Genomic DNA, 27,653 nt, shown 5'->3' with positions numbered 1-27,653 from the left:
TTTTGGTTAGCAGTCCTAGCAGTTAACCACCACACCACCAGGGTTTCCCAATGGTAACAGGTTTGTTTGGTTTTTTTTTAATCTTTACAGAAGCAGACTGCCACACCTTTTTCCCATGGCGAGGCTGGTGGGTTGGAATGGCCAGCCGTTGGACAGCAGCCCAAGCACTTAACCATTGCACGACCAGGGCTCCTATATCAGTGTAGTGTGTGTCTTAAACCTACTCGCTTTTTAGATATAAAAGGACAGCATGGACAGAGACAAGAAGTACAAACGGAAAGACAGATGCCATGTGGAGATAACAAGGAACAGAAGCTAAAAGAGACTAAAATCTTCCCTCAGAGCCTTCCCCTAGAACAGGCATTGTGAATTTGGACTTCCAGCCTCCTAAACTGTGAGAGCTATTAACCACTGCACCACCAGGGCTCCCAGCTATCAACCTGAAGGCTGGCAGTTCAAACCCACCAGCTGCCCCGCGGTAGAAAGACATGGCAGTCTGCTTCCGTAAAGATTAAAACACCAAAAACAATTTGCCATCGAGTAGATTCCAACTCTTAGCGACCCTATAGGACCGAGTAGAACTGCCTCATAGGGTTTCCAAGGCTGTAATCTTTACAGAAGCAGACTGCCACATCTTTCTCCAGCAGAGCAGCTGGTGGGTTCAAACCGCTGATCTTTTGGTTAGCAGCCGAACACTTTCATCATTGTGCTACCAGGACTCCTTTAGGCTCAGCAGCAAGGCAGAAAATAGGGTGATGGGTTGGAAGTCTATATACAGAGTAGGTCCCTCCCCACCTCCAGACAGACAGGGGACTCTGCTTCCAGGCTGAAAGAGTCAATCAAGCCTTTCTCCCACTTGTGGTATTTCTGTTACAGCAGCACTAGATAACTAAGACCCAGGCCATCTTCCCAGGCAAGAACTGGGGCTGGGAAACCAGTGACTTTTCCAGGGGAGGCTGCTGAAGACAGAGGCTTGGGAAGAAGCTCATTCAGGAGGTAGAGGAGGAAGGGGGCCCAGGAGAGAGACAGGGAGCACAGGAAGAAAATGGTGAGGGCAGAGCCAGGTGAGCCAGAAAAGGGACCGTTTCCAGGAGCAGAGACTCTGGTGATGTCAAATGCCCCAGTTCTTGACCTCAGAGACACTTGCAGAGAGCAGACCAGGAGGTGGAGGCCATGGCTGGGACACATATGATGGAGATACGGGACAGGGGAAAGGAGAGAAACAGAGCAGTCCCACCCATGAAGCTCAGGCCCACCTCTAGGTCTCTGCCTGTGCCTTCCCCGCTCCCTGCCTGAGATGTCCCTGTATCCTCTCCACCTTCAGGCTCACAAGGATGAGGCCAGCATCGTTGGTCTCCATACACTGCCAAGGCCAACCTCATCTGCACCAATAAAGGGAGAGACGGTAAAAACAGGACCCCGAGTACTGAGTCCGTGTCTCGTCAGGGACCAGGTGAATACCCAGCTGGTATTGGTTCCTGGTGCAGGTGTTCCAGTTGTTGGCACCCAGTGTCTGTTCTGATTGGTTAGTGCCTGGGACATACTGCTTCTTAAATATTTTGACACCACGGACACCAGGCTGAGCCCTGCACATGCATTATCTCACTTGTTCCTCACAGGAAGCCTATAATCCTACAATCCTCTATAGGGATTCTCATTCTGTCTGCAGGTCATCTCAGGGCAAAGACTATTTCCTCCTCACCCACCTCCCACAGCACCTGCTGATTACAGGCACACACAGCCTGGCTGCAGAACACTTGAGAACTAGAAGGGACATCAGAACTCATCCAACCCCAGGGCTTCTCAACTACCTTCTCCCCCTGCCCTAGACAGAACCCACGCCCATTGTAACAGAAGCTCCCTTTATTGGCAATTCTCAGTTAGTGGAGCGGTAGGGTGGGACATATATCTGGAGCTCAAGGAAGGATTGTATAGTTTGAAAAGGCCTTCGAGTGATTCCAATATACTCCTTGAGGGGCCTCCCACTTCCTCCATCAATCGAAAACCACAAATCAAATGTTACCCATTTTAAAGATCCATAAACAGCGACCTAGAGTGGTCCAAGGGCCTTGCCAGTCAACCCTGGGTTCATGTGGCATAACCACTGACCACTCTCCTCCTTGCACACTGTCCCCAAGCTACACTAAGACCACCACGGGCCAAGAGCCGTTTCCTCTGCCTGGCACACTCTTCCCTCACTTCTTTCAGGTCTCAGGTCAAATGTCACCTCACAGAAAGCCTTCTTTCCATGCTCGCCTCATCTTAAATAATAACAGCCCCTCTCTGCCCCCCAGGACTCCCTGATCTCACTCTTCTGCTTTATTGCTTTTGTTACCACTCGGCCTATTACGTGTATGCTTGTTTATAATCTATCTGCCACTCTAGAATGTGAGCTTCCTGAGGGAGGAACTCTGTTTTGTTCATTGCTGAATTCCCAGGGCCTGGCACTTAGAAAAGAAATGTCTGGCACATAGTAGGAGCTTAATGAATATTTGTGGAAGGGGAGGGTGGGGAGGGAAGAGAGACCTCTTGGCTCAGTGGAGTTGTTTTGTCTTATAGGGAATCTGGGCTGGAGTGGCCTGGAGAGCCAGAGCTGAGGAGAGAGGCCTGGGAGGAAGGTCCACAGGAGGGAGCCCACCTATCCACTCATCCACCCATTTTACCCACGAAGGTCTGGCCTGTAACAATGAAACAAATTAGGGACAGGAGAGGCCCAGTCAGGCTCCCCAGCCTCAGCTGCCCTGGAGATGCCTGGTCTCATCTCCACTGGACATAGAAGACAACTGGCCCACTCACCTGGGGACACAGAGGTCAGCCTGGGTGTCCAGGTAGGTGTCTGGTGGGCAGGCACAGCCTTCCACGCACTCGTCCCCACTGAGATGGCCACCACCATCAACACCACAGGCCTCAGGGCCAGCCAGGTCCTGGCAGGTTTGTCCACACATGGGCACACAGGGGCTGTACTCCTTGGTAGCCTTACAGGACAGTGCTGCAGCAGGAACAGGAACTATGCTTTGTCTCCTTTGTCCCCACAACTGTGCGGGGTGGAGTCATCATCCTGACGAGGAGAACTGAGACCTGGAGAAGTTAAAACACTTGCCCAAGTTCACACATCAGGTCCACGTCAGTGCTGGGATTTGAACCTAGGCCTGACTCCAGAGTCTCACTGCCTCTCACTATACCAGGAGTGGCAAAGCAGCAGGGTGGGCCCCTTACCAAGTTTACCTTGGACGCTGCTGTTTTCTTTTCCCTGCAGGACATTCCTCTTAGATAGTGATATTGGGGGAGGGGTGGAAGTCAACAGCCCCAGTGGCCCTGCACCAACCCTGGTTACACATGTGCACGATCATGTGACGATCAGTCGTGCCCCCTCCAGCAGCCTCTCAGGGCCCTCTATCCCAATACTCAGGGCTGTATTCTCCTCTCCTGGCTATAGTCCTACTCCCCCAGGGGTCTTCCATGCTCTGCCAGAGCCTATAGATCTGCAGAGACCATCAAGCTCAGCTGTTCTCAGCCCCAGCTGCACATCAGAGCCACCTAGCTTTTTAAAAAGTGATGATGCCTGAATATGACCAGTTTGGTTGACTCAGCTTCAAGAGCTGCACTGTCCAATATGGCAGCCCTGAGCCACGTGTGGCTATTGAGCACTTGAAAGGTAGTGAGTCTGAACTGAGATGTGCTGTAAGGATAACATACACACCAGATTCCAAAGACTTAATTTAAAAAAAGAATGTAAAAAATTTCATTAATAATGTTATATTGAAAAGCTAGATAGCAGATAGGTAGGTAGATAGACAGATAACATTTTTGGATACATTGGGTTAAAAAAAACATATTATTAATTTATTGTTCAATGCTGATGTCTGGACCCCAGTGCCAGATACGTTGTTTTAATTTTTCATTGATACTGGATACAGCCCAGATACGGGCTTTTTTAAAAAAGTTTCCTTAGTGATTTCAATGTCCAGCCAGAGTTAAGAAGCACTGATTGATCCGATCTGATCACCTCTGAGGACACTTTGGCTCAGAGAGTGGTAGGTCTTTGCCCAAAGGCACACAGCAAGACACCTGTAGAGCTGAAACAGAACCAGGCCTCCTGATTCCCATTTCAGTGCCTTTTTGATTTATTGAACAAACATTTCCCAAAAGCTATGGGAGCTGGGTCTGTGCAAGGGCTGGGAGCACAGAGGTGAAGAGATGATTAGGCCATAGGAGAGGAGGAACATGGCCAGAGGTAGGAGTCGGGATGGGTAGGGGCCATCTCATGCCCATCAAACCATGTGTGGACTCAAACCTTAGGGTCACAGGGATCTGTGATCTTTGGAAAGCTCACTCTGGCTGCAGTGAGAACAGGTCGTAGGAAGACCTTTTAGGTGGCTCAGACAAGATACAGGCAGGAGACGGCAGTGAGGTGGTGAGAAGAGGTTGAAGTTGGGATTGACAGGATTCGGAAGTGGATTGGAGGTGGCGGTAAGAAAGAAGAAGTTCAGGGGGAAGTTCCCAGGTAACAGGCCAGGTGATCAGGGGGCCGAGGGCCACTGGTAGAGATGGAGAGCACTGGAGCAGAAGCGGGTTGTGAGGAAGGGCCGGGGCTGGGGTGAGGCTGGAGTAGTCTGTGCACTTCCTGGTGGAGAGTTTAGGGGGGCCGGTGGACACTCAATCTGGAGCTCAGGTGTGAGTGGTGGCACAATCTGCAGGCTCCAGGCTGCAATCACATGGGCGCACAAGCGCGGGGCACTCACCACAGGTTGGCAGGTGGATGCGGAAGTCGACAGGGAGCCCATGGTGCCGGCACAGGCGGGCGTAGTGGGCGAGCGCGGCACACAGGCAGGGCTGCCCACAGCGGCAGGCGTCCCGGCGGCACTGCTCGAAGTAGGGCACGGGGCTCAGGTATGCAGAGCAGGGTGCGAACAGCTCCCCGGTGAGCACGCTACAGGACTGCACTGCATAGGTGGCTGGGAGCAGGAAGAACAGCATGAGGGGCAGCACCTGGTGCCCCTGGGTCCAGCCTCTCCTTCTCTCTTGACAGCTCAGTGGATTGTGGGAGGGGTGGGGAATGTGTGTGTGCACGAGTGTGTGTACAGCAGGGATGTGGGCAGGTACCTGAGTGGGTGGCTGTTTGGGAATGTGCAACTCTGTGGGTGTGTTTTAGTAAGTCCAGGCGTGACTATGTGGCTGTCTGTGAGCGCAATGTAAATGACTGTGAAGAAGTGTGTACGTCTGTGTGCATGCATATACACACATGCACAGATATGTAATCGTGCAATGCATTCCACACTGTGCTAGGCACAAATCTATCTTCTGGAGAGAGATACAGCAGTGAACAAAACAGACAAAAATCCCTGCCCTCATGGAGCTTACATTCTGGTGAGAGGAGACAGTCATTAAAGTGAATTATATAGCAAATAGGTGAAGTACCTAAGAAGAGAGAGAAAGCTAGGAAGGTGGATAGGAGGTATGAGGTGGGGCGGAGTGGTTGCCATTTTAAATCAGGTGGTCAGGAAGGCCTTGGTGAGGTGATATTTGAGCAAAAACTTGGAAGAGGTGAAGGAGAGAGTATACTGAAGGAAGAGCACCACAGGCTGAGGCAACGGCAAATGCAAAGGCCTGTAGATGACAGCAGGCTTGGCTGTGTAGAAAGAACAGCCAGGAGGCCAGCGTAGCTGGAGCGGAGTGGAGGTAGGAGGAGTAGGAGGTAGGGCCAGGGAGGTGAGGGGAGTGGGCAGACAGTGCAGGGCCCTGTGGGCCACTGTGAGGACTTTGGCTTTTGCCCTGAGATGTAAGAATGTGTGTAAATATGCGTGTGCATAGCAGTGGCAGGACATGAAGCTTCTTGTTTGCTTAGCCTTCCCCTCCTTTCCTGTCCCCTACCTGAAGCCCCTCCCCTTCTTATCATCTGTACCAATTTGGCCAGAAGCCCCATTCCCCACCAGGTCACAATGCTCCTCATGGCCTGAGTCTCCACCTCATTCTCCCTCAAATCAGTCCCACCCCATTCCACTTCTGGGTGCCTCACCAGCTTGCAGGTGCACATCGCATGGGTCCAGTGGAGAGCCAGGGGCCAATGGGGAGCAGGCAGACAGTGTTTTCCAAGAATTGCCAAAGAGTTGTGGGGTGCTCTCAGGCACACCCACCGGGGACCTGCAACCGTAGCACAGCCACATTCAGACACTTGTCCATGTGGACCCGGGTGAACATACAGACATTCAGGTAAGCACCCACCTGCTTGCATACACACACATAGACAAAGCATGCACACTCACACCCAGAGGCACATGTATACCCACCCAAAAGTACAACACATATAGGCATATCACTTGCATACACCCTCACTACACACACACAAAAGCACAAATATATGCCAAACATGCAAACAGCCAAGGGGATCTATAAAGCCACATTCAAACACATATAATTATGGATGTGCACACACACACGGAGACACGGAGACAAATATCACATTTAATAAGCTTTGAAAGGGCTCAAAATGGGCTTAGGACCACACACTGTCCCATGTTTCACCACCCATCCCCAGCTCTTCATGTCAGATAGGGAGAAATTGGCATATTAAGAGTACTAAATCTCACTTAATTAAGACTTCCTCCCCCCCCCCCTTCTTATGGGCAGTTCCTGAAGACTCCTTTACACCTTTCTCTCTAGGTGGGAAATGGTCATGTGAGAGGCAATAAAGAGAGAAAGGGAGAGACATCACCAGTCTCCAAGAATCACCAAATATTGTTGTAGATGGTAGAATGGAGAGAGATCCTAGTCCATAGACCTTATGTACTTGGCACCCACCATGCCCACATTAGTGATCCAGGGCAGTAAAAGCACTCATGTCACACACAGCAACATCCTCACCCAGAATAAACATTTCAAAGAGTAGCGAGGAGCCCATGGACTAACCCAGGGTTTGCCTCCACCATTCTGGCTAGCTGCCCTAACAACAGCCCCACCAGGAAAAAGAGGGTGGAATGCTACATTTTTTAAGGGTACATGCACTGAAAAGCTCTCCGCTTTTTCTTGTTTTTCACAGCAAATTTGAATTTTTATTTCTAGCTAAAGAAAGCCTCCCATGTTTCCTTCTGCATTGCCCAATGAATGTAACTTAAAGGACTGGCCAGAGCTTGCAGCCTTTAAGATTGGTCCCTTGTTCTCCTTTCTGGAAGATTTGATTACTGCCCCCAAGTTCCTAAATCGTGTCCATTCTCAAAGGGCGGTGGGGTGGATGGGAGCCTTCCCCTGAATATTGGGAAGCTCACAGGGTGCAAACTTGAAAACCTTCAGGCACCAAGAAAGGTATATGGGTTACACCCACTAGGTGGGATAGAAAGTGGGCGTGTCGGAGTCTTTGACTCATTGTGGCTTACACTGATGTAAAGGTGTTCACAATCAATGAAAGCAACACAAACATAAAAAAACAAAACTATGAGCCAAATTCAACCCAGTCTGAGGTTCTCCAATTTTAAGGCCTCACTATAAAACAGTATTTCTCAAGGTGTGCTCCTTAGATCTCATATACCCGAATCCCACTGGTGTTTATTTAAAATGAGACTCCTAGGTCCCATTCTAAATTAGATTATCAGAGGTGGGTCAGGAATCAGCATTTTAACAAGCTCCTGAGGTGATTCTTCAGCACACAAGACTGTGAACTACTGCTTTAAAGAAACAAGCTTAAATTTAAGTGTAGAGGAATCATCACTAACGGTGCAAGTCAGCGACGTAACAGCTCAAGGGGGCGACATTTCCAACCAGTGCTTCTCTATGTTCCACCCGACAAGCCCGCTCACCCTCCCCACTTCCGGTTCCAGGGCAGGAGCACTCACAGGAAGTCATCCTGCGTGTTGCCATTGAAGGTGCCGCAGAGGCCCACGGTGTCTTCCACCCATCGCTGGTCCACCTGTAGGTAGAGCCGGAGTCCTTCGCGGTCGTAGAGCACCTGCACGCCCACGTTGGTCCTCACCCGCAGGAACACGGAGGACAGCCTCCGGATCTCAAAGGCGTCTGAGCACAGTCGGTAGTGGGATGGAGAGAGGACGGCCAATACCCACCCCACCTACCCCCACCACTTCCATGCCCCATTCTGACTCCCATGTCCAGCCCAATTTTCGTATTCCCTGTAGCCCTGCCATGGGGCTGGGTTGGGTAGTCTTGAGGAAGCCTTGTTCAGGGATGAAGTTGGGGTCCAGAGATAACCTAAAATAGCAGCCCCAGCTGAGAAATTTAGCATTTGCTCTCCCTAAGGAACTGGAATCTTTCTTCCTTGAGCACAATGAGAATTCTGTAACTATTGTTTTCACAGTAGCCACCGGGAAGATCACAATAGAAATGTTAGATTCAGTTGTCACAAATTTACATTTTAGATTTAACTGTAGAATCGTAGCTATTTTTACAGCTATATGACTGGCATTTCTGTGGCCTTTTTATATGCCATGCATCGCCACTCTTCTGGATCTTGACCCCACCCCCCGTTTGTTAAAAGTTCTGTAGTGCTAGGTTTTTATATCCTGATAGTTTTGCCCTTTGAGCTGCCACAAAGCCTTTCCGGAATCAGGCAGGATGATAAGGAATTAATAAACAAATACTGAGAGTAAGGACGTGCAATAGCCTCATTCATATGGTAATGTTAGGAGAAGGCATAATACTTCTAGGATGCCCACTGTCATGTTGGAGTGGGGACAAGGCCACATTTTAGGAGTTCACATTTCTGGGGCCAAGGCATCTCCCGACCTGACGCACCCAGTACTACAATGCGAGCTCTTGCCCATGTGGCTGTGCCTTTGGCCAGAGGAACTTGGGAGAAGAACCCTGGGCAGCCAGCTCTCTTGTCCACTCTAAGCCATACCGTCCATGTAGGGTGGGGTGACCTTGTATTGGTCAAACAGGAGGACATCCCCCGCCTGGGTCAGGGTCACCTGCCTCCGAGGGTCCTGGTGCAGAATCACTGACACTGACTGGACACAGGTCCCATCCTGGTTCTGGAGAGAGGGGAAGGTCAACGGTGCAGCATTGGTCTGTCTGACCTGCTGGCCCCAAAAGAGGCCCCCAGGCGCAGGGACTTCATCCCATTTTGAGGCCAGGGGTAGGCTTCTCAGAGTGACAGAGCCCAAAGGACACCAGGGTCATTAAACCCAAAGCCCTTATCTGGGAAGTGAGGAGTGGGGCTCAGATTGGAGAAGGTTACTGGCAGAGCTGGGATAATAATAAAAATGACAGCCAACTCTCAGGTTGTCTAAAGACACAGAGCGAAAATAGATCCCAGATGGCCAGGGTCTAGCCTTGGAAACACCGGCCTCCCTCAACCCAAACCCAGAACTTCAACTTCATCCTTTTACAGGTGTTTATATATAGCTCTTTCTAGGTGTCACATCATGAAGAGTATCAAGCTCCACTGACAGTCAGGAAATGAACAGGTATTCCTTGGGCCTCAAGTTATTCATCTCTGAAATGGGTAATAAACATTGAGTCCATTCCTGCTTTCACAGGAAGACATTCACATAAGCATTCATTCAAAACATTTCGTCAAAAACATTATGTGTAGGGCACACTGTGCCAGGCTTTATGAATACAATGATGAACAAGACAAATATAGTGGCTGCCCTCATGGAAATTACATATTTGTGTGAGACACAGATATTAAAACAAGCAGTTACAAAGTTGGTTATTTAATTATAATTATGATCAGTGCTGCAGACAGGTGTAGGCTGCTAGGACAGTATATAAGGAAGGAACCAGGTTTAGTTCTCAGAGGTAGGAAAGACCATCCTAGGGAATAATGATAATTGAAAAATATATAATCAAAACAATAATGAAAGCCTTAATAACAGCTAATGTTAATATAGAGTTACTATGTTCAGGTGCTATTCTATTCTCTTTATATATATTTACTCATTTAATCCTTATAGCAATTCTATTAGGTAAGTACTACTAACTGCCCCATTTTGCAGATCAGAAAACTGAGACACAGGAAATGACATTTGACCTAAGATCTGAAGGATACATAGAAGCTAGGTGGGCAAAGGGAGAAGGGCAGGAGGGGAAACCCAGGCAGGAGGAGCAGTCTGTGCAAAAGCCTGACACAGGAAGGTGTTTAATGCATTCAAGGACATAAAAGAAGGCCAGAGGGACCAGAGCCAACCTGGCAAAGTGGTTTAAGATAAGAGGCAGGGACCATCTTAGGCAGAGCCTTGAAATATTTTCAGACTTTATCCTGAGTCTAACAGAGAGCCAGAGAAAGCATAACAGGAGGATGATACAATCAGAAAATGAGGAAAAGATCAGGGCTTAAAACTTCTCAGAAAGACATCATGCAACAAGCCACAACCTTCCTTCCAAGTTCCTACCCAGAGGGATAGCAAATCCCTGAAAGAGCCCAAGATTGAAGTCTTAGCTTCATCTTTTACTCTTTCTGTTTCTATCCCACCCACCACTCTCTCCCACACATAGACACATTTTACCAGCCACATCAGTTGCAATGTCCTGCTGTGTCTGCTTTAATGCATTCTAGAACATTCCAACTTCACTGCTTTTCTGTACCATCTGATCCTTCCAGAATGCCCTTCCTCTCCATCTATCTATACGTATGTATGTGTATATGTATATATACACACATATATATATTTTTTTTAATCCTTTTTGGGCCTAGATCAAATGCCACCTTTGCCATGAAGCTTTCCCTGATTCTTTCTTCTGACTTTTAGGGGCTGGAGCAGGGCCACCAGGGATGCAGGATTGGGGGATGGCTTCCCTCATTAAGGGGAGTGAACCCCTACTGTATTGGACAGGGAGGAGCTTGGGTACAGCTCAGACGAGGGTTTGGGAGGTTGGCTCAGCCACAGGGAGTGGCAGGAGCAAGGCAGGCACCCCTGAGAGACAACCCAACCCCCCAACCCACATCTACCCCACACCTACAAGTTGGCCATTTTCCCAGTTGTGTTCACAGGTTCCTGACACAGCCCAGGGGTCACCTCCTTCAGGAAGCGTTTCGTGATACACACACACACACACCCTGAGTAAAACAACAATAAAAAGTGCCTCCATGGAGATCCACCCTGCAGCCTCCATGCTATCAGCTCCCGTAACACAGTGGGCTGTGGGTTCACTTGTCAGCCTCACTCACCAACCTGTAAGGCCCAGGAAGATACAGCCATGTCTAATTCATCCCAGTCATCAATACCCAGCACAGTATTGGGCACAAATAGGTGTTCAGTGTTTGCTGAATGAATGAATTGAATGCATGCATGCATGCAGAGATGTTAAAGGTTTACATTCCAGTGACGCAGAGAAGAAAGTTGAATTAGACCCATTTTGGAGATTAAGAAAATACCTGAGGCCCAGGAAAGGGAAGTGATTCATAGCCAGCAGAGGTGCTAGAGCCAGAAGCCAGTCTCTTGCCCCCTGGCTCTGCCCAGAAAGAGAGGCAGCAGGGTGGGTGGACCATGGAAAGACTTGAGGCCCTACTCCAAATCTCCCAGCCTCTCTAGAGGATGTAGGGCAGGGGGTGGCTGGGTGGATTAGGTCTGAGAGCCACTCACCTCCCCCAGCTCTTACCAGGCCACATGGGGCATTCTGCAATGTCACTGTGAAGGTGCCAGAGGAGCGGCTCTTGGCCAGGATGTATTGACACGTGGCAGGGAATGTGTACCGACGGCCATCAAAAGTCGTAAAGTGGATGTCGCCGGTCACTGAGCACTCAGCTGAGGGACAGAGAAAGGCCGCTGACCCATGGGAGCTTCCGTGCAGGCTCCATCCATGAGGACAAGATGGCACCCTATCCTCAGGAACCAGGACAGTGAAAGGAGACTCAGCCCTGCCTTTGAGAGCCCTGGTCAGTGGGGCCACTGCCCTGACCCCAGAGTCCAATCTGAAAGGAGATACAGCCCTGCCCTGGGGATCTCCATCTGAGGGGAGACCAGGCTCTGAGCTCAAGGACCAGTCTCGATCCCCAAGCTGGGGAAGGTCCTCAGATATACAGGACCCTATGTAACCCCCTCTCAAACAAGGGGTGGGTCAATCCCTTAGATAACCAGGCACAGTGGCTCTGAGAAAACAAAAGGGGGCCGGCCTAGCCAAGAGAACTGCGTGCCCACCCTCCTCCCAAGCAGGCCTGGTCCCCAGAGGTCCCCCGCCCAAAAAGCTGTGAGACCAGAGGAAGGGGGTACAGTCTAAGGTAGGGGGCAGACAGACATACCAGGGCAGACAGCTGTGCTGCACACCCACTTGCCTGCAGTACATGTGCTGAAACAGAGACCAAGGAGGTGGTGGGTCACCCTGCCCAGGCCGTCCTCTCCCTGGCACACACCAGAGTCAGGCTGGCTAGTTCTGCTATACGCTTTGCTTGGGAGATAGCAGCCTGTGGAGCAACTGGCCTCAGCCCTCAGTCTCCCCGTCTCTAAAGTGGGTGGTGAAGATACCCCCTACACACAACTCAGAGATGTCATCAAGGCTCCCCCAGATGGGCAACCCTGACAGGAAGCCCCACAGTGGTGCCCCTCCCTCCCGGCAGTGGACACAGACCAGGCATTGCAGTCTTCCTTCACCACAGAGCCAGTCGGGTACAGAGTCCCATGGAACTCACAGGGACACTCAGCTGGTGCCACACAGGCCCCATCCTCGAAGATCAGCCCTAGGTTGACAGCAAAGATCCACTCAGCTCACCTCTGCCCCTGCTCACAACCCTTCCATGGCTCCCCATGGCCTGTGACAAAGATCCCCTCATCCAATCCCAAACATTCTCCAGTACAAATCCTTGGCTTCAGGCAGACCTGTCTACTCATTGCCCTGTGAACACCCCCTGAGCAAATTAATAATCCCACCTCTAGACCTTTGCTCAGAGAACCCCCCCACCAACTGCACACTGAATAGCCTCTCCTCCCCACCTCTCTCTCAGAAGGCTGTAACTGCATCTAGATCCAGCTTAGGTACCACCTCCTCCAGCAACGCTTCCCTGACAATCTTTCCCCCACTGAACTCCTATACCTTGTCTGAATCCCTAGCGAGGCATATGTCTAAGTGTGTTATTGCTGCAACCAGACTCTGATCCCTGAAGTCGGTGACTGTATCATTATTTTATCCCCACCTCCTGCCCACCAAGACTCCTAATCAGGTGAGCTGCACACCATAGGTGCACTGCAGATGTGTTCTCTGTGTGAGAAGCAGGGTAAGTAAATGTACATGGATCAATGCTTAAACAAATACATGTGTGCATAAATGAATGAATGACTTGTCCTCATCTACACACCTCATAAAGCTTAGTCTCAATCAAATTAAATGCCCTGATGAATCTCTCCAAGAGACTGCAATTCTGTCCCCACCGTCACTTCTCAGTTGTTTGTTCCTTCCTTTATTCATTGCACAAACAGGCTTCCTCTGAGCCTCTGCTTCATGCCTGCCCCCACCAGGCCAGGGTGATGCCATCGGGCACCCCTCCTGCCCCTACTGTACCATCAGGGCAGTAGCAGCCGTCCACACAGGCGATCTCACTGTCCACACACGATGCCCGGGGTTGGCAGGAGGCAGGGCAGCAAGCAATGCACTCGTTGTAGGTGAAGGCTTCCTCCTTGCAGTGCACAGCTTGGGAGGGAGAGAGTGGCATGGCCTGTCGGCTCCACACTGGCCCCAGCTCTGCCAAGACCTGTCTCCTACCCCGATCCCTGGAGTGGGGAAGGGATGGGAGGGCTTTGATCTTCCTAATCCTCTAGTCCCAGTGAAATTGGTGAGAGCGGAAGGGCTCTGAGAACTATCCTCATCTCACTCTGTGGCCCTAGGCCAGCCCCTCTCCCTCTGAGCCTCAGTTTTTCCATCAGTCACATGCGGATGGGACCTCAGGGTTAAAGCTCTGACAATGGTAGTTCTGAGTAGGACAGGATACTGAACTTGCCCAAGCCCCTCACTGCCCACCACCAGGCTGCACCTACCACATTGCAAGAGCTGGGTCCTCCAGCCCACAAGGGGGCGCCCTGCCTGGGCACATGCCCGAGCATACTCAGCCAGTGCCCTGCACCAGGTGGCTTCGTCACCCACCGATCTGTGCAGGGACATCAAGGGTCACACTGGAGCAAGGCCCAACCTCCCACCAGCCCCCCCAGAATCCCCTAGAGATTTGCAGGGCTTTGGGGCACCCCTCCTCACCACACAGCTGGGAGAGGGAGCTGGGAAAGCATCTAGGTGTACAGAACCCTCAACTGGAGGCAGGATGCTTGGTTTAATCCTAGCTGAGGGGCCAGGCCTCATCTCAGCCTCAGTTGACTAGGAAGCCCCGTTCCATCCAGGTAGATAAAAATTTCAGGGCTTGGGAAGTGTGTCAGTGTCTGGGGCTATCAGGCTCAGTTGCCCACATCCTGAGCCCTCACCCCATAGTGAGAGGGGTCTTCCCATATCCCAGTACCTCCCCTGCTCCTGGCTGCCCACTCACTGGCAGAGATCGCTGGTACAGCTGGCTGTAAAGGGTAGAGGGCTGACGTAGGCATGGCAGGCATCAAAAGGGGGCCGCAGCAGTGCCTCACACCGCTCGTACACACCCTGGGCAAGGGCCAGGAGCCAAAGCTGGGGACTAGTAGGGCCATGGATAGTCCCTCAAGTTCACCAGTGCCCCCACCCAGAGCCCCCACTTGGGCCAGAGGGAGAGAAAGGCGGGGAAAAGAAGAAAGGGGGCATGGGCACCCAACAACTCTAGGCCCCTGCAGCCAGTGACTTTCCAGGAGTTGGACGGGAAACTGAAGCCAAGCACTAGGGAGAGAGGAAGGTGATAGGGATGGACTATACCCAGGGCCCAGACCTGCATGGCTCCTGGGCTCTGCTGCAGGCATGGTGGGCGGGGCAGGGAGGAGGTCGTGGGCCCTGGAGGCTGGTTAGGGGCCTGCTCCTGCCAGCTGTGCACAAACTCTGCCACATCATCTGTCAGCTTCCCTGCAGAGAAGTGGTGTAATCATGGGGGGTGGGGGAAGGACAGAGACGGCAGAGGACTCCAAGGAAGGTGGGTAGAGCTGAAGCGATGCCAAGAGGTGGGCAAGAAGTTGGAGAATACAGGTTCCTGCACTCCATTTCCAATCTGCATTTCTTAACTGAGCCATTCTCCTGAAAAAACTGTTTGGACATAATACTCAAGAATGCTCAAGAACATACAGTGGCTCCCTACTGCTCCAAACTCCATCTCTGGGAAGGCAGCCGCATACAACCCAAAGAGAACTGGTATGTGAGCCTGAAAAAGTTCCCGTACCTCTCTGAGCCTCAGTTTCCCCACCTGTGAAATGGAGAGAATAATCCCTCCATGAGATTATTGCAAGGACTATGTGAGGTGACTCATATCTTTAAAGCATTTGGTATGTTGTGGGTGCTCGAAGTGTTAACTTCCCTTCTTCTGGCCAGAGCCACCATGATTTAGCCCAAACCCTTTACTTTTACTTCCTACCACTCCTCGGTATCTATCTTCAGCTCCAGCTGGGCCGTTTCTCTTTCTGGCTCCTCACAGGTCCTCTGCCCCTAAAACACACACACACTTTGCAGGGCCACTGCCACCTAGCAACGTGCCTAGGAAAAGTGGGTGCCCTATGAATGTTGAAAGAATGAATAAATAAGTGAGTAGCTAATTGTTTTGAGGACAGAAGGTCAAAGAAGTCAGTAAATACATCATTTAAAACTCCTCAAAGGAGCTTTGGTTCTGAAGCCCTTTGGGACCTGTTCAGCCTCAGCTAACCTGATTGCCTCCTGTGTGCTGAGTACCTTTCCTATATGGTCTCACTCAGTCCACATGACACCAGAGAGGTAGGAGCTTTTATTATGTATACCTTACAGAGAAGGAAATTAAGGTTTAGAGAGGTTGGTGACCTCCTCAAGGTCATGCAGTGGTAAATTGGAGCTTTATCCTTTAAAGAGAGTTTTTACATCCCCAGGAGCCCTGGTGGTGCAGTGGTTAAAGCAACAGACTGCTAACCAAAAGGTTAGCAGTTTGAAACCACCAGCAGCTCCATGGAAGAAAGATGTGGCAGTCTCCTTCCGTAGAGAATTACAGCCTTGGAAACCCTATGGGGTCGCTATGAGTCAGAATCTACTCAAAGGCAGTGGGTGTTCACATCCACAGGCTCGTCAGATCCTCACACACCCCTAGGAGGTAGGAACTCTCATTATCACTATTTTACAGATGAGGAAACTGAGGTCCAGGGTGGTTAAGAACATGACTGAGGCCACACAGCTGGTAGGAAGGGTCTTCTGGCCTCCCACTGAGTCTTTAGTACCATGATCCCAGGCCCAAGTCTCAGCCCAGCCTAACCTGTTCCCCACCCCCACCAAAACCTGTCAGATGTCAGCTGCCCTAGGCCTTACCATAGCTGGTCACCAGGTCATCCTGGGGGTCAGCATTGTTGTTCCCACACAGCCCATGGGTCCAGCCCAGGAACTCCGGGCTCATCTTGACGTAGACAGCTGAGGTGCCATCCCAGGCCAGGGTGAAGGCCACCCGATGCCGCACAATGACATAGCCAGCGAGCCGTTCCAGATGTATACTCCCCATCATATGTGGCAGATGGACCCTGCACAGCACAACCCAGAGCTCCCAGATGTCCACACCACCCCTACTAACCCAGTCCCCTCACCAAAGGACCTGCTGTCCAATACCTGGGGACCTATCACCTATACAGAATCTGCTCATCCACATGGCCACTGGTATCACGTTGTCTGAGGGCCCACATCCCTCCCCCTGGCTTCACGGGTACTTGGAAGTCTACCGATAGAGAGGGACTCTTGCCTTCTGAGGTTTTTTTAAATTGTAATTCCCCTGGAGGGAAAAATCTTAGAGTGACTGAATGTGTCAGCTCCTTTCACCCAGACAGAAGGGATGGTACAAGCAGACATCTACTTGGTTTATTTTTTTGGTGGGGAAAAAACGGAGTGGGAAGTGAAAAAGTCAAGATAGGAAAAAAGAAAAAATCTGGGAGAAAAAAAAGATGCAGAGCTACAGGACTTATGACTACCTTCTCATTTTTACTGGTACAGGGACCTCTGGCCTTTCTGGAATTTAGCAACTTTCAACCTAGCTGAAAATCAGGAAAATAAAAGACATCTCTAACCAGCCGAAACTGGTATCAAAAAGATCCATATAAAAACCAAAACCCAGTTGTTGTCAGCTCTGATTCATGGTGACCCCATGCATGTCAGAACAGAACTGTGCTCCACTAAGTTTTTAATGGCTAATTTCTTGGAAGTAGATTGCCGGGCCTTTCTTCCAAGGTGCCTCTGGGTGCACTCGAACCTTCAATCTTTGGGTTAGCAGCCGAATGCATTAATCGTTTGCACTACGTATACCAGCCCTGTATTCACAGGAGAAGCCCTTGAGCCTTCAATTTTACACTCAGCCCCCAAAAGTTTGGTTATACAGCTTTCAGATCTGAAGCAGGAAATGGGAAAGGGAGAAGGGGCCACTGACAGCAACACGAGTTGACAGGGGACAGCAATGAAAAGCAAGCACAGTAGAAAAGAGATGCAAGACAGATCTCACAAAGGGCTACAGTCTGGGGCCATTTAGCGTGGGACACAGTGCTCACTGCTTGAGCAGTTCCCCAGGAACCCCTGGTGATGTCCCAGAAAGATAACTGATATTGAAAATGATCTCGAGCCATTAGAAAATCGTGAAAGTGGGCTCAGTGTATGCTCTGACAAGGCAGGAGCTGTGTATAGTCCATTTGGGAAGATTTCAGTTAAATCATGAAAAAAAAATAGGCGTCCTTAAGTGGTAATTGATTCAATGACAACTAACAACAGAGTGGTAAACTCTCAGCTGTCTGGAAAACTCAGTTATTTGCCTAAAAACCCACTGTCTAGAAACCCACAGGGTTTGAGAGTTCCGGAAAACCATGAGGGACTTGCCCTTCTGCAAACCCCAGAAACCCAGCTGACCGTTCTAGCATGCTCCTGCCCCAGCGGTGGGAACTCTGCTGTTTTCCCCCAGAAAACATTTTCCTTTAGGCTTGAGAAGAGCAGATGCTCACTGATTCCCCCTCCACTGGTGCCAGGGAATAGGACAACACAGGGTAGGTGGTGTTAAGAGTTACCTCAGGCCTCTGTGGGTGACCTCCTTGGCCAAATGGATCTCTTGCTCACCCGCAAAGAAGAGACTGACAGACCTCGAGCAGGTGTAGGGGGAGAAGGCACACTGCGGGTCATTGTGCACCTGGGTGGGGGGTTCAGAGGCCAGTTTGCAGGGCTCCTGCCACAGGTCTGCCCCGGAGCTTCGGTTCTGGGTCTAGTGTGCCTTGTTGAGCTTCCATTAGGGCTGATCGCCCACCCCCTGCACGCTATGCACCTTCCCTCTGGGATCTCTCCCAGCCCTCACAACACCACAGTGAGGCAGGAACTATGATTATCTGCATTCTTGAGAGGAGGCAAGATGCACGAGAGGTTAAGTGACTTGCCTCAGGCCACGCATACAGCTAGGAAATGGCACAGCCAGGATTCAAACCCCGGTCTGAATGGCTCAAACCCTAGCACTCTTCAGTACACCACGCTATCTCCCTGTTACTGGACTTTTTGTTTATCCATTCCAGGTTGTCCCCCTAGTTTGAAGGCCAACATGTATATTAACACCATCTCACACTCATACGGAACATACACACAGCATATATACACTCACAGGGCACTCTCAGTGCACACATAAACACACACTGCACTCCTCTCACGTCCCTGGCAGACAGAGAGTCTAGCCCACCCCTACAGCACGTGCACACAGGCTTTTGTAAAAGACAGAGTAACTACATGGAATTCTGGCTACAGAGAAGAGCCCACCAGCCAGTTAGGGAGGGCAGGGGATCCAGGAAAGCTTCTTAGAGGAGGTATCCCTAGACTGAGTCTTTTAGCAACTCTATCATGCTCTCTCACTGTTCCTTTTGCCTAGAATGTTCTCCTGTCCCCTACTCCTACCCCTGCCACCCTTCACTTTGTTAACTCCAACTCATCCTTCAAGTCCCAACTTAAATGTCACTTCCTCCAGGAAGCCTTCCCTGATCACTATCCCTCCCAACAAGCAAGGTTAGGTTTCCATCACACGCTCTTCTGGCATTTGGCATTTCTTCTCTATAGTACTCAGTTGCACTTGAAATGATCCATTTGATTTGTTCTGTGTTTCCCCTGTTAGACCGTGAGCTCTGTGAGGACAGAGACTACATTTGTGCTGTTATCCACCAGGCCTCAGGCTCGGAAGAGTACAACACACAATATATACGTGATGAATGACTGACTGGATGAATCAACGGCCAGGGGCAATCAGGAGTGAGTGCGTGAGAAAATCAGTGCCCCAAACTGAGGACCAGGACCTGGAGCTATAGGGCCCCTAGTTCCTGCCAGGTACAGACCCTCCAGGTGGGCACCAGGGTAAGGAGAGTACCAGCCTCTAATTATGACAGAGCCCAGGCTGGCCCAGCCTCCTGGGCTAAGTGGAGTTTTCCTGGCCAGGTGGGGCTTAGGAGGCCTTACCTGAACTGAGAAGCTCTGCCCCTCGGGTTCATGGCGCCCCACCAGTGTGTAGCTGCCCTTCCCAGAGAGATAGTAGTAGAGACCATCGAACGTCTCAACGTGGTGCTGCCCCCACGCCCGGCAGATGCTGTCCCGCTCAGGGCCGACATTATACACTGAGCCAGGGAAAGAGCTTCCTTGTGTAGCCCCAGTGGGTACCCAGCCAGAGGCTGACAGTTCCCAGACTTCGCAGGGCCACCCGCATCCCGTCCAACACAAGACCCCTAGGCCTCAGGCCCACCAGCCTTCCCGGTACTCACACTCCCTCCCAGATGTGGGGTGGAGCCCAAACCCACCCATCTGGCAGCGAGGTCCTGTGGCATTGAAGCGTCTGCAGTCACAGAAGGCTGGATGCACACACTCACCTCCGTTGAAGCAAGAGAACAAATCTGCAAGGGAGACACAGGCGGCACCTCCCACTGAGCTGAGGTTGGCTGAACCCAGTAATGTACTTTTGCCCTCAGGCAGAGGCACCGGGCCCCAGCCCTCCCATCACAGACAGCCCTCAGCAGTTAGCCTTAATGAGGGCACCAACAGGGGTGCCTCAGACCACAGCTCTGACCCCTTCCTGGCAGGTGGGCAGGTCTCAAAGTACCTGCTTTCAGCATGCACCAAGTAGTCCCCAGGTCAGCCTGTTGGGGGCACTGTCTCACTCAGGCTTTCAGCTCCCTAGGCTGAGTTTATGGCCCTCAGGCAAGGCAGGCCGCACTGAGGATACAGAGCATGTGGGCTGAGCAGGAGGCTGTGGAGAGGTCTTCATGGACACTGCTCTTCCTCACTGTTCCATAGACAGGATCAAGGCAAAGGGCCAAGGTGTAAGCCAGGGGATGGGGGAGATGCCTCACATTTGGAAGATGGTAGAGAGACAGGCCACAGAGGAAGAGAAGACAAAGCTGAGCAGAGTGTGGTGAAGGAAGGGGCCACAAAGTGGGGAGAGGCCACAGCATAAGGCAGGGTGAAGGGAGAGGCCATGGACACAGGACAGGGTGAGGGAAGAGACCATCGACACAGGACAGGGTGGGAGGACAGACTATGGACACAGGACAGGGTGAGGGGACAGGCCACGGACATAGGACAGGGTGAGGGGCAATGCCACAGGAAGGGGAAAGAGGCCACAGACACAGGGTGAGGCAGAGAGGGAAAATACACACACACCCACATGCCAAGGAGGCGCAATCTCACTGGAGTCAGATGATGTAAGGGGAAAGCCACAAGGCAGAGGTCATAAGAACAGAGGACACCAGAGAGGGAGCTCCCCCCAGCCTGGAAGGAGAAAGCAGAGTGGAATTGGAGGCCTGAGCTTGGGAAGGTGGACAGAGACCCCAAGCAGGGTGAAGTCACAGGAAGCCCCAAGGGCTGCCCCTCCAGAGAAAAGCCCTCCCACTCGCAACTCAGGGGCCACAGTTGCACACTTACAAGCAGGAGCACACTTGGCCCGATGCAGCCGCCTCTCCCAGGAGGACATGGCCAAGGAGTCCAGGGCGTCCATCCCCTTTTAAAGGCAGGAAGGGGAAGAGAAGGTGATCAAGGGCTGACCTCAGGGCTGGATCATGGACCGCCTTCCTGGAGGTCATAGCCCTTCCCTTCCATCACCTGGAGGAAGGGAGGCCCCTTTCTCTCTGTGCCCCAGCAGCTTCATCTGCTCAGGACCATCTCTCAGAGGTATGGGTGGGAAGCTTTTCAGAGGAACTAACCAAAAAAAAAAAAAAAGCCAAACCTGTTGCCATCGAGTCGATTTGGACTCACAGGAACCCTATAGGACAGAGTAGGACTGCCCCCTAGAGTTTCCAAGGAGCACCTGGTGGATTTGAACTGCTAACCTTTTGGTTAGCAACCATAGCACTTAATCGCTATGCCACCAGGAGCTAAGATCTGGTTTTTACCTTCCAAAGTAGCATCTCTGTGGCAGACCTTTGAGGCCTGCAGCCTGAATAAGGCCCCTCCCTTCCATGCTCCAACATCCCCCAGCCGCTCCTCCCTCCCTCCTTCTGCTGTAAACCTTTGTGTCCTCCACAGGCCAACACAAAACCGGCTTGTCTAGAGAACAAACAGGGCTCCTCTCACCGCAGAAACCACATGAGGCAGAGCAATGAAACAAAGGCAGCCCCTCACCCCATCACCACCTCCCACCTCTACCTTCCATTTGGCCTCCTCCAACAACAGCAAAAATAGTGCCTCATAGATCACTTCTTACTTTACTCAGAGCTCAGCTGCAATCAGGACTCTTTCCCTGACACCCAAATCTGATGTGTAGACAGAGAAAATGTAGCTGAGAAACCCTATATCCAAACCCAAAATCCCAACATGTGGGATTTACCATCTGAAATCAGGACAGCCCTGAACATGATGGATGGACAGTCACCATACAGCTAACTGACTTGAACAGCCAAACTCTTGAAGTTTCAGTCCAAGGTGTCTAATGCCACCTAGGATTAGGATATGGGTATGGAGGGCCTCTCCCCTCTCTGAGCCTAAGCCTTCTTTTTTGTCTGACTTCTCAGAACTATGTGCCAGGAACTGTGCTGGGTGTTGTCCATAACTGCAGTGACCAAGACAAAGTCCCTACCGTCATGGGGCTTATGTTCTTGTTCCCAGGGCCAAAAAGTCACAAACTGCACTGTGAGTATCCATTTCACCTGTCTTCCTCCCTCATGGTCATTTTTGCATCCCCAGGCTGAGTCTAGGACTTGGCACATTGCAAGTATTCTGAACCCTTGATCCCTGGGGCCCAACTCCAGCTCTTTGCTCCTCCTTGGTGAGTGAAGTCTTTCTACCTTATGCCCTGACACTCATACCTTCCCTCTTCACTGTTTTTCTGACCTCCCGGGAGGACATTGGCCCATCTTTTGCCCGGTTTCAATGTTCTCACCCAACTCTGGCCCCTGTTTCCTGGGGCCTTCCCAGCTGTTCTTACCCTGCAGACCCAGGCCCAGCCCCAGGAGTCGGGCTTCCCACACTGGTAGTAATCTATCTTATAGGGCTCTCAGGGAACACAGGTCATACAGGAGATAAAAAAAAGTTAGGGAAAATGATCACCACCATCGTCTCATACCTCCGGAGAGCTCCTACCTCAACCTGGCCTTTGTTCCTCTCCACTCCTTACCCCTGCTCAAGTGTGGCATCTGTGAGATCGGTGTTATGAGGGCAAGACAGCCCATGCTGTGAAAGTCAAAGCCATTTTCTGGAGGATTCTTTAAATCCTGTCCAAACAATTAGTCTTCAGTATAGATGAGGGGTTCCTAATCCTTTTATGCCATGGGCTCCCTGGACAATCTGATGAAGCCTATGGACTCTTTCTCAGAATAATGTTTTTAAATGCGTAAAATAAAATACACAAGATCACAAAGGAAACCCATCATACTGCAATCCAGTTAGGAAAATATTTTTATAAAAACGTGTGATTTAGTGATATTTGTGTCTCTTTATTAACATATTAAATAACAAGATCTAAAAACAGTCTTTATCACTGCCAAAATTTTGAAGTAGTGATGAGCATAAATGATATTTTGAGATATCAGCAACAACTGTAAAGTGATGTGACAGTATCTGTGATTTCTATCAGTGACAGTCACAAAAAACCCAGTGCCGTCGAGTAGACACTTAATATTCCTGTGGTTTTTAGGCTATGGTAATAACTGAAAGGGAACCTACATCTCAGTTAGATTGAGGTTCATGTAAATAACAACCCTTTTTTTCCCCACCCAAGTTCCTGGATCCCCTGGTTTGTACCATCACTGCTCTGGAGAATGACTGAGCTCTGGGGGACGAAGCAATGTTGAAATGAAGGTTGGTCAGCTACTGGTCTGGGACCCCACTTTCCACTTTCCCCACCAATAAGGACATTCCAGACAGGAGCGCTCAAAGGCCTCCCTGGTTCACAGGTGAGCTAACTGCCTTACCCCCTCTGCCAACCCCACCCCAAGCAAGTCTCCTTGAGGAGAGCCATTCTGACCACTTATTGGCTCTGAGGAGTAATGTGAGAAACTGCCGGGGTCGCTTGGTCCAGATGCTTGTTCCCTTTACCAAGAAAAAGGGGGGACGCCTACCCTGAAATCCAACACAAAAAGAAGCCCGCTGGGAACAAGGTGTTTCAGATCAGGATCCTTGTATCACTGAAATGCTGGGATTCCTGGGGTCCTGTGGGGGCATTCATGGTGCAGAGGAACAAGGACTGGCTCCTCCAGGAGAAGCTGCTCCACCAGCTGACTGTGGAGCCCCGGTACATCATCCACCTACCTCAGTTTCCCTAAAAAAGAATGACTACAGTACCTTTCAACTCAAACTGTATCTAACTGTGATTCTAAAACTCAGGGCCTGGAAAAGTAGTCACATGAGAAACAAAAGACCCAGATAATTCATGTTGCAGAATAAGTGTGCAGCCCACCCACCCACTTTGAGGCCGTCATATCTATTTCTAAAAAAAAAAAAAAAAAAATTCTAAGGGGCAGGTAATTGGGACACTTCATTTTCCATCAGAAATGATGATCCCCCAAACTGCTGGCATAAGGGGGTACCTAGAGCTGATCCCTAGGGCCAGGGCAGAGGAAGGGCTTAAGCTGCTCTGGAGGGCCTGGCCATAAGTGAGCTGAATTTATAACAGGTTTGTAGCTGTGGCAAGGAGGCAACAAATGCAGGCCAGGATTAGAAGCAGAACCTGAGTCACCTGACCCAGAGGCCAAAGAAGTTTGGTGAAGGGAGAAAACAAAACACCCACCTCTCCTGCAGACACAGAGGATCCCGGGAAGGTGGGCAACAAAGAAACGGTCAAGACTCAAGATAGTAGCTCAGGGCTCTGCTTCTCAACTGACCCTTCCAGGCAACCCCCACCAGGCGGCCCAGTTTCTCTCTCAGGCTCTCAGGGCAGCATTCTTGGAGCATTGTTGAGGGTGTGGAGAGGGGCCTCTGATGGGATTTAGGGCCGTCCCAGGTCAGGAAGGAAAAAGAGAACTCCTCTCTCCTAATCCCTCACCTTCCTACTTTCATCTGGGAGATGGGAGACTCAGCTGTCCCCTGACAGGGTCTTAGTGTGCTCCCCCCAACACACACACACACAAATGAGCCTGCAACAGGGCCCCAAGAGATTAGGGGAGTGGGCAGAGTGTCTTGAATTTGCACATTTCAAACATGTATCAGGAACCTATTTGTTTCCTCCTGCACAGCTCCAGAGACAGCCCTCTTGCACCCTAGAGAGCTTCCTGGCAGCCTCAGACCCAGGCAGATACCAGCCCCCTGTCCAGTGAAGCTGCCCTTCCCCGGCAGTCTCCTACCTGGCCTCCCATCACTGCTGAAGCATCCCCTATGGGAAGGGTCGCCTCCTGGTGGCTGAGACTAGATGAGAAACAAGGCTGGCATAGGTAAGAGGGCTAGGATAGGGTGTTCCTCCCCCAGGTCCAGCCCCCTCCCCGCCCATCCTACCAACTCCAGAAATGAAGATGGGAGCAGTGGAGGGGGGAGGCAGCTACAACCGGGCACCTGCTCACCTGGGTTCCTGGGCTGGCTCTGGCTGCAGCTGTGTACTACCCCGCGGCGTGGGTGCTGCGGCTGGGGAAAGGGATTACTCTCCACTCAAGTTAGGCCTCCCTTGTTTGGGGCCCCAGAGCACCTTCCTCCCCCTCCCCATACACCTGCTAGGAACCCTCTCCCACATCACCTGGTATCCCCCCATTTTCTCTCCCTGTGGCCCTCTCAAATCCCCTCTCTCCCTCCCTGGCACCCTTCTGCAACAAGGGTCTCCCTCTTTCCATGCACTCCCTGGGTCCAGGTCTCTCCAGGTCCCCACCTTGAGTCTCTTCCACCCCGCCTAGCTCAGAACCCTTTCCCCTGGCAATGCCAGCCTGTCTCGCTTTCCCCGTCCCCACCTCCCTGTCCTACCTCAGACACCGTCCCCTCCCTCTCTCCAATCCGCCCAGGCCCCTTCCCCTAAACTTTTCTCCACCCCGAGCTTCCCCGAGTCCACACCTCTCTCACCGAGGTGCTGCACCTGCAGAGACTCCTGTACCGGCTCACCCCGGGGCAGCCAGACACAAGCGAGGAGCAGGCAGAGCGCGGGCGCCGGGGCGCAGCGGGTTTGGGCCCCCATAGGGGCGCGTGGGGGCTGGGGAGCCGGAACGCGGCGCCCGGGTTCCGAGGAGCTTCTCCCAGCGAAGGCAGGGACACACCTCCACTCCGCGGCCGACGTCCCCTTTGCTCTCACTCCCCAGAGCTCCCTCTGCCCCTCCTTCCAAGCTTGGCTCCTCCCCGATCTAGAGCGACAGGACCGCCCAGCTCATTACCATAATTTAGACGCCTGGCGAAGGCCCAGCCTTTGCCCCTCTTGGACTGTGGCTGTTCTGTCCTGATGGGGAGGCTGTATTCAGATCACTAGTGCTAAGCGCCCCAGAGGAGCAAGGAGGCAGTCTTTGCAGTCCCCAACTCCATTTACTGCTCAGAAGTCCCTGGCTCAGGAACCTGGGTCCTGAAAGCCCCTCACACCAGAGCTACAAGACGCTGGTGTGAGTCTGGTTCTATTCTCATTTTACTGAGACCCTGGGACATACCACTCAGTGGTCAACAGTCAGTGGTCAGTAGCAGAACGAGGACCAGCGCCTGCAGAGCCCTGGTCAGCCTCCTCCTGGGTCCCTAAGTCCCCACACTACACCCAGCATCAAGCTCCTCTACGGAATAGGATCAGCACTAGCTCAGGCCCCAGCTCAGGAAATGTTTGCTGGATGACAGAAGTGCCTCATACTCCCATATTATTGCTCCATCAAGGCCAGAGTTTGGCAAAAACAACTTTAATTTGTGAACAAGATACACTCTTTGTCCAGGAGGAACTAAAAAATGATGAAGTGAGCCTGAGAGCCCTGGAAACCTGTACATCATTCACGTGACCTATGCTTAGGGGACACTAACTAGATGCCAGACCCTGCAGATGATGGTGGCGGTGGTGGCGGTGATGATGATGGTGTTCGTCCCAGTAGACCCTGGGCAGGGCTATAGATTTGGGATGCACTTCATTCATTCGTGCACTTAGCAAATTTGTTCAGCACGTGCCACACACCGTTCCGGGAATACAGTAGATAAAGCACACACAGCTGTCCACATACAGGGTATTTGAAGCCATGGGCATAGATGGGAAAGCAGAGAAGAGAAAGCCAAGGAAAGAAGGAGAGAGTAATTAAGGAGTGAGTTTGTGGTGGCAGCGGTCATATGAAAGCACTAGGGTGACCAGTGGACCTGGTTCCCACTCCCAAGGACATTTGCCACTCTGTCTGAATGTTAAATATGAAATAAACCACCATGTGACATATTTAAGAAACGTAGAGGATCAATGAAGCAAGTTGCAGGGGAATAAATTTATTTTGTGGGGTCTTTTCTGGACTTTTGAAAATCCCATAAGTCCTTCCCTTTTATCTCCTACTTAACTAGCTAACAGGAAGGTGAAATCATAGATAGTATTTTAGGGTTCTTTGCCAGGAGGGATTTACATCTTAAACCAGGCAATAATCTAGTCCAAATAAAAATAGTCTGCTAGTAAAATTTATCTATTGGAGGATGGGATGCAGAGCAGGGGGTCTTCAGGGTGCCCCTGAAGTTACAATTGTGGGTGGTTACTTGATTTGAACTTCTCTCCATCACCTTGCGCCCTGCCCCCTGACACGGTACAAATGGGTCAAGTCCCCACCCTCGGTTAAATCCAGGGACAAGCTCCATAATTAAAGATTCCCACTCCCCATTCACACCTGCTTTTATCACCCCTCTCCTGACCCGTCTTCTCTCAATCTTCCCAGATCTGGTTCATCACTATTTCTCCACTTCAGTTTTTTTTTTTTTTAATGTGAAGAGGCTCTGGATCTCTAAGTTGATGCCCCCACAAAAAATCCCAAGACTCTTCCGCACACCTCCGCGACCCTCCCCTGCAACTGCGTGTGTTCAGAGGCCGCCTCGGAAGGAGCGCCAGTCTCGATCCCACTATCACTACCACTGACACCACGACCGCCACATACACCCCGCGGCCCATTTGCGTGATGTGGCGGCGAGGAGATGCGGGCTGTTGTCTCGCTCCTCCCAGCAGCCCTGCCCTGCCCCCGCTGGCCCCAAGGCCCCGCCCCCACCGCGCCAGGTCCCGCCCCCAGTCCCAGAGGAGTCTCCGCCCACCACAGTCGGCTCCTGCC

General features: G+C 51.4%; 1 protein-coding gene across 1 annotated transcript in view; it reads right to left on the bottom strand.

Annotated features, from left to right (window-relative positions):
• Positions 1 to 25,579, bottom strand: part of OTOG (otogelin) — an 80,601-nt gene extending 55,022 nt beyond the window's left edge. Inside the window, exons 1-20 of the mRNA XM_049891415.1 lie at positions 25,468 to 25,579; positions 24,981 to 25,041; positions 24,768 to 24,828; positions 20,917 to 20,992; positions 19,797 to 19,889; positions 19,462 to 19,616; positions 18,045 to 18,163; positions 16,321 to 16,526; positions 14,777 to 14,907; positions 14,414 to 14,520; positions 13,917 to 14,026; positions 13,444 to 13,572; positions 12,517 to 12,625; positions 12,191 to 12,237; positions 11,551 to 11,696; positions 8,846 to 8,978; positions 7,827 to 8,004; positions 6,017 to 6,141; positions 4,743 to 4,955; positions 2,797 to 2,989 (exon numbers count right to left, since the gene is read on the bottom strand). Coding sequence (XP_049747372.1) covers positions 2,797 to 2,989; positions 4,743 to 4,955; positions 6,017 to 6,141; positions 7,827 to 8,004; positions 8,846 to 8,978; positions 11,551 to 11,696; positions 12,191 to 12,237; positions 12,517 to 12,625; positions 13,444 to 13,572; positions 13,917 to 14,026; positions 14,414 to 14,520; positions 14,777 to 14,907; positions 16,321 to 16,526; positions 18,045 to 18,163; positions 19,462 to 19,616; positions 19,797 to 19,889; positions 20,917 to 20,992; positions 24,768 to 24,828; positions 24,981 to 25,041; positions 25,468 to 25,579 — 2,504 coding nt within the window. The remainder of the gene's footprint in view (positions 1 to 2,796; positions 2,990 to 4,742; positions 4,956 to 6,016; positions 6,142 to 7,826; positions 8,005 to 8,845; positions 8,979 to 11,550; positions 11,697 to 12,190; positions 12,238 to 12,516; positions 12,626 to 13,443; positions 13,573 to 13,916; positions 14,027 to 14,413; positions 14,521 to 14,776; positions 14,908 to 16,320; positions 16,527 to 18,044; positions 18,164 to 19,461; positions 19,617 to 19,796; positions 19,890 to 20,916; positions 20,993 to 24,767; positions 24,829 to 24,980; positions 25,042 to 25,467) is intronic.
• Between the last annotated feature and the right edge of the window lie 2,074 nt (positions 25,580 to 27,653).

Source organism: Elephas maximus, chromosome 7 (genome assembly GCF_024166365.1).
Source record: "Elephas maximus indicus isolate mEleMax1 chromosome 7, mEleMax1 primary haplotype, whole genome shotgun sequence".
Taxonomy (NCBI): domain Eukaryota; kingdom Metazoa; phylum Chordata; class Mammalia; order Proboscidea; family Elephantidae; genus Elephas; species Elephas maximus.
Note: the sequence above shows the minus strand (reverse complement) of the source record. Positions and strands in the feature narration are given on the sequence as shown.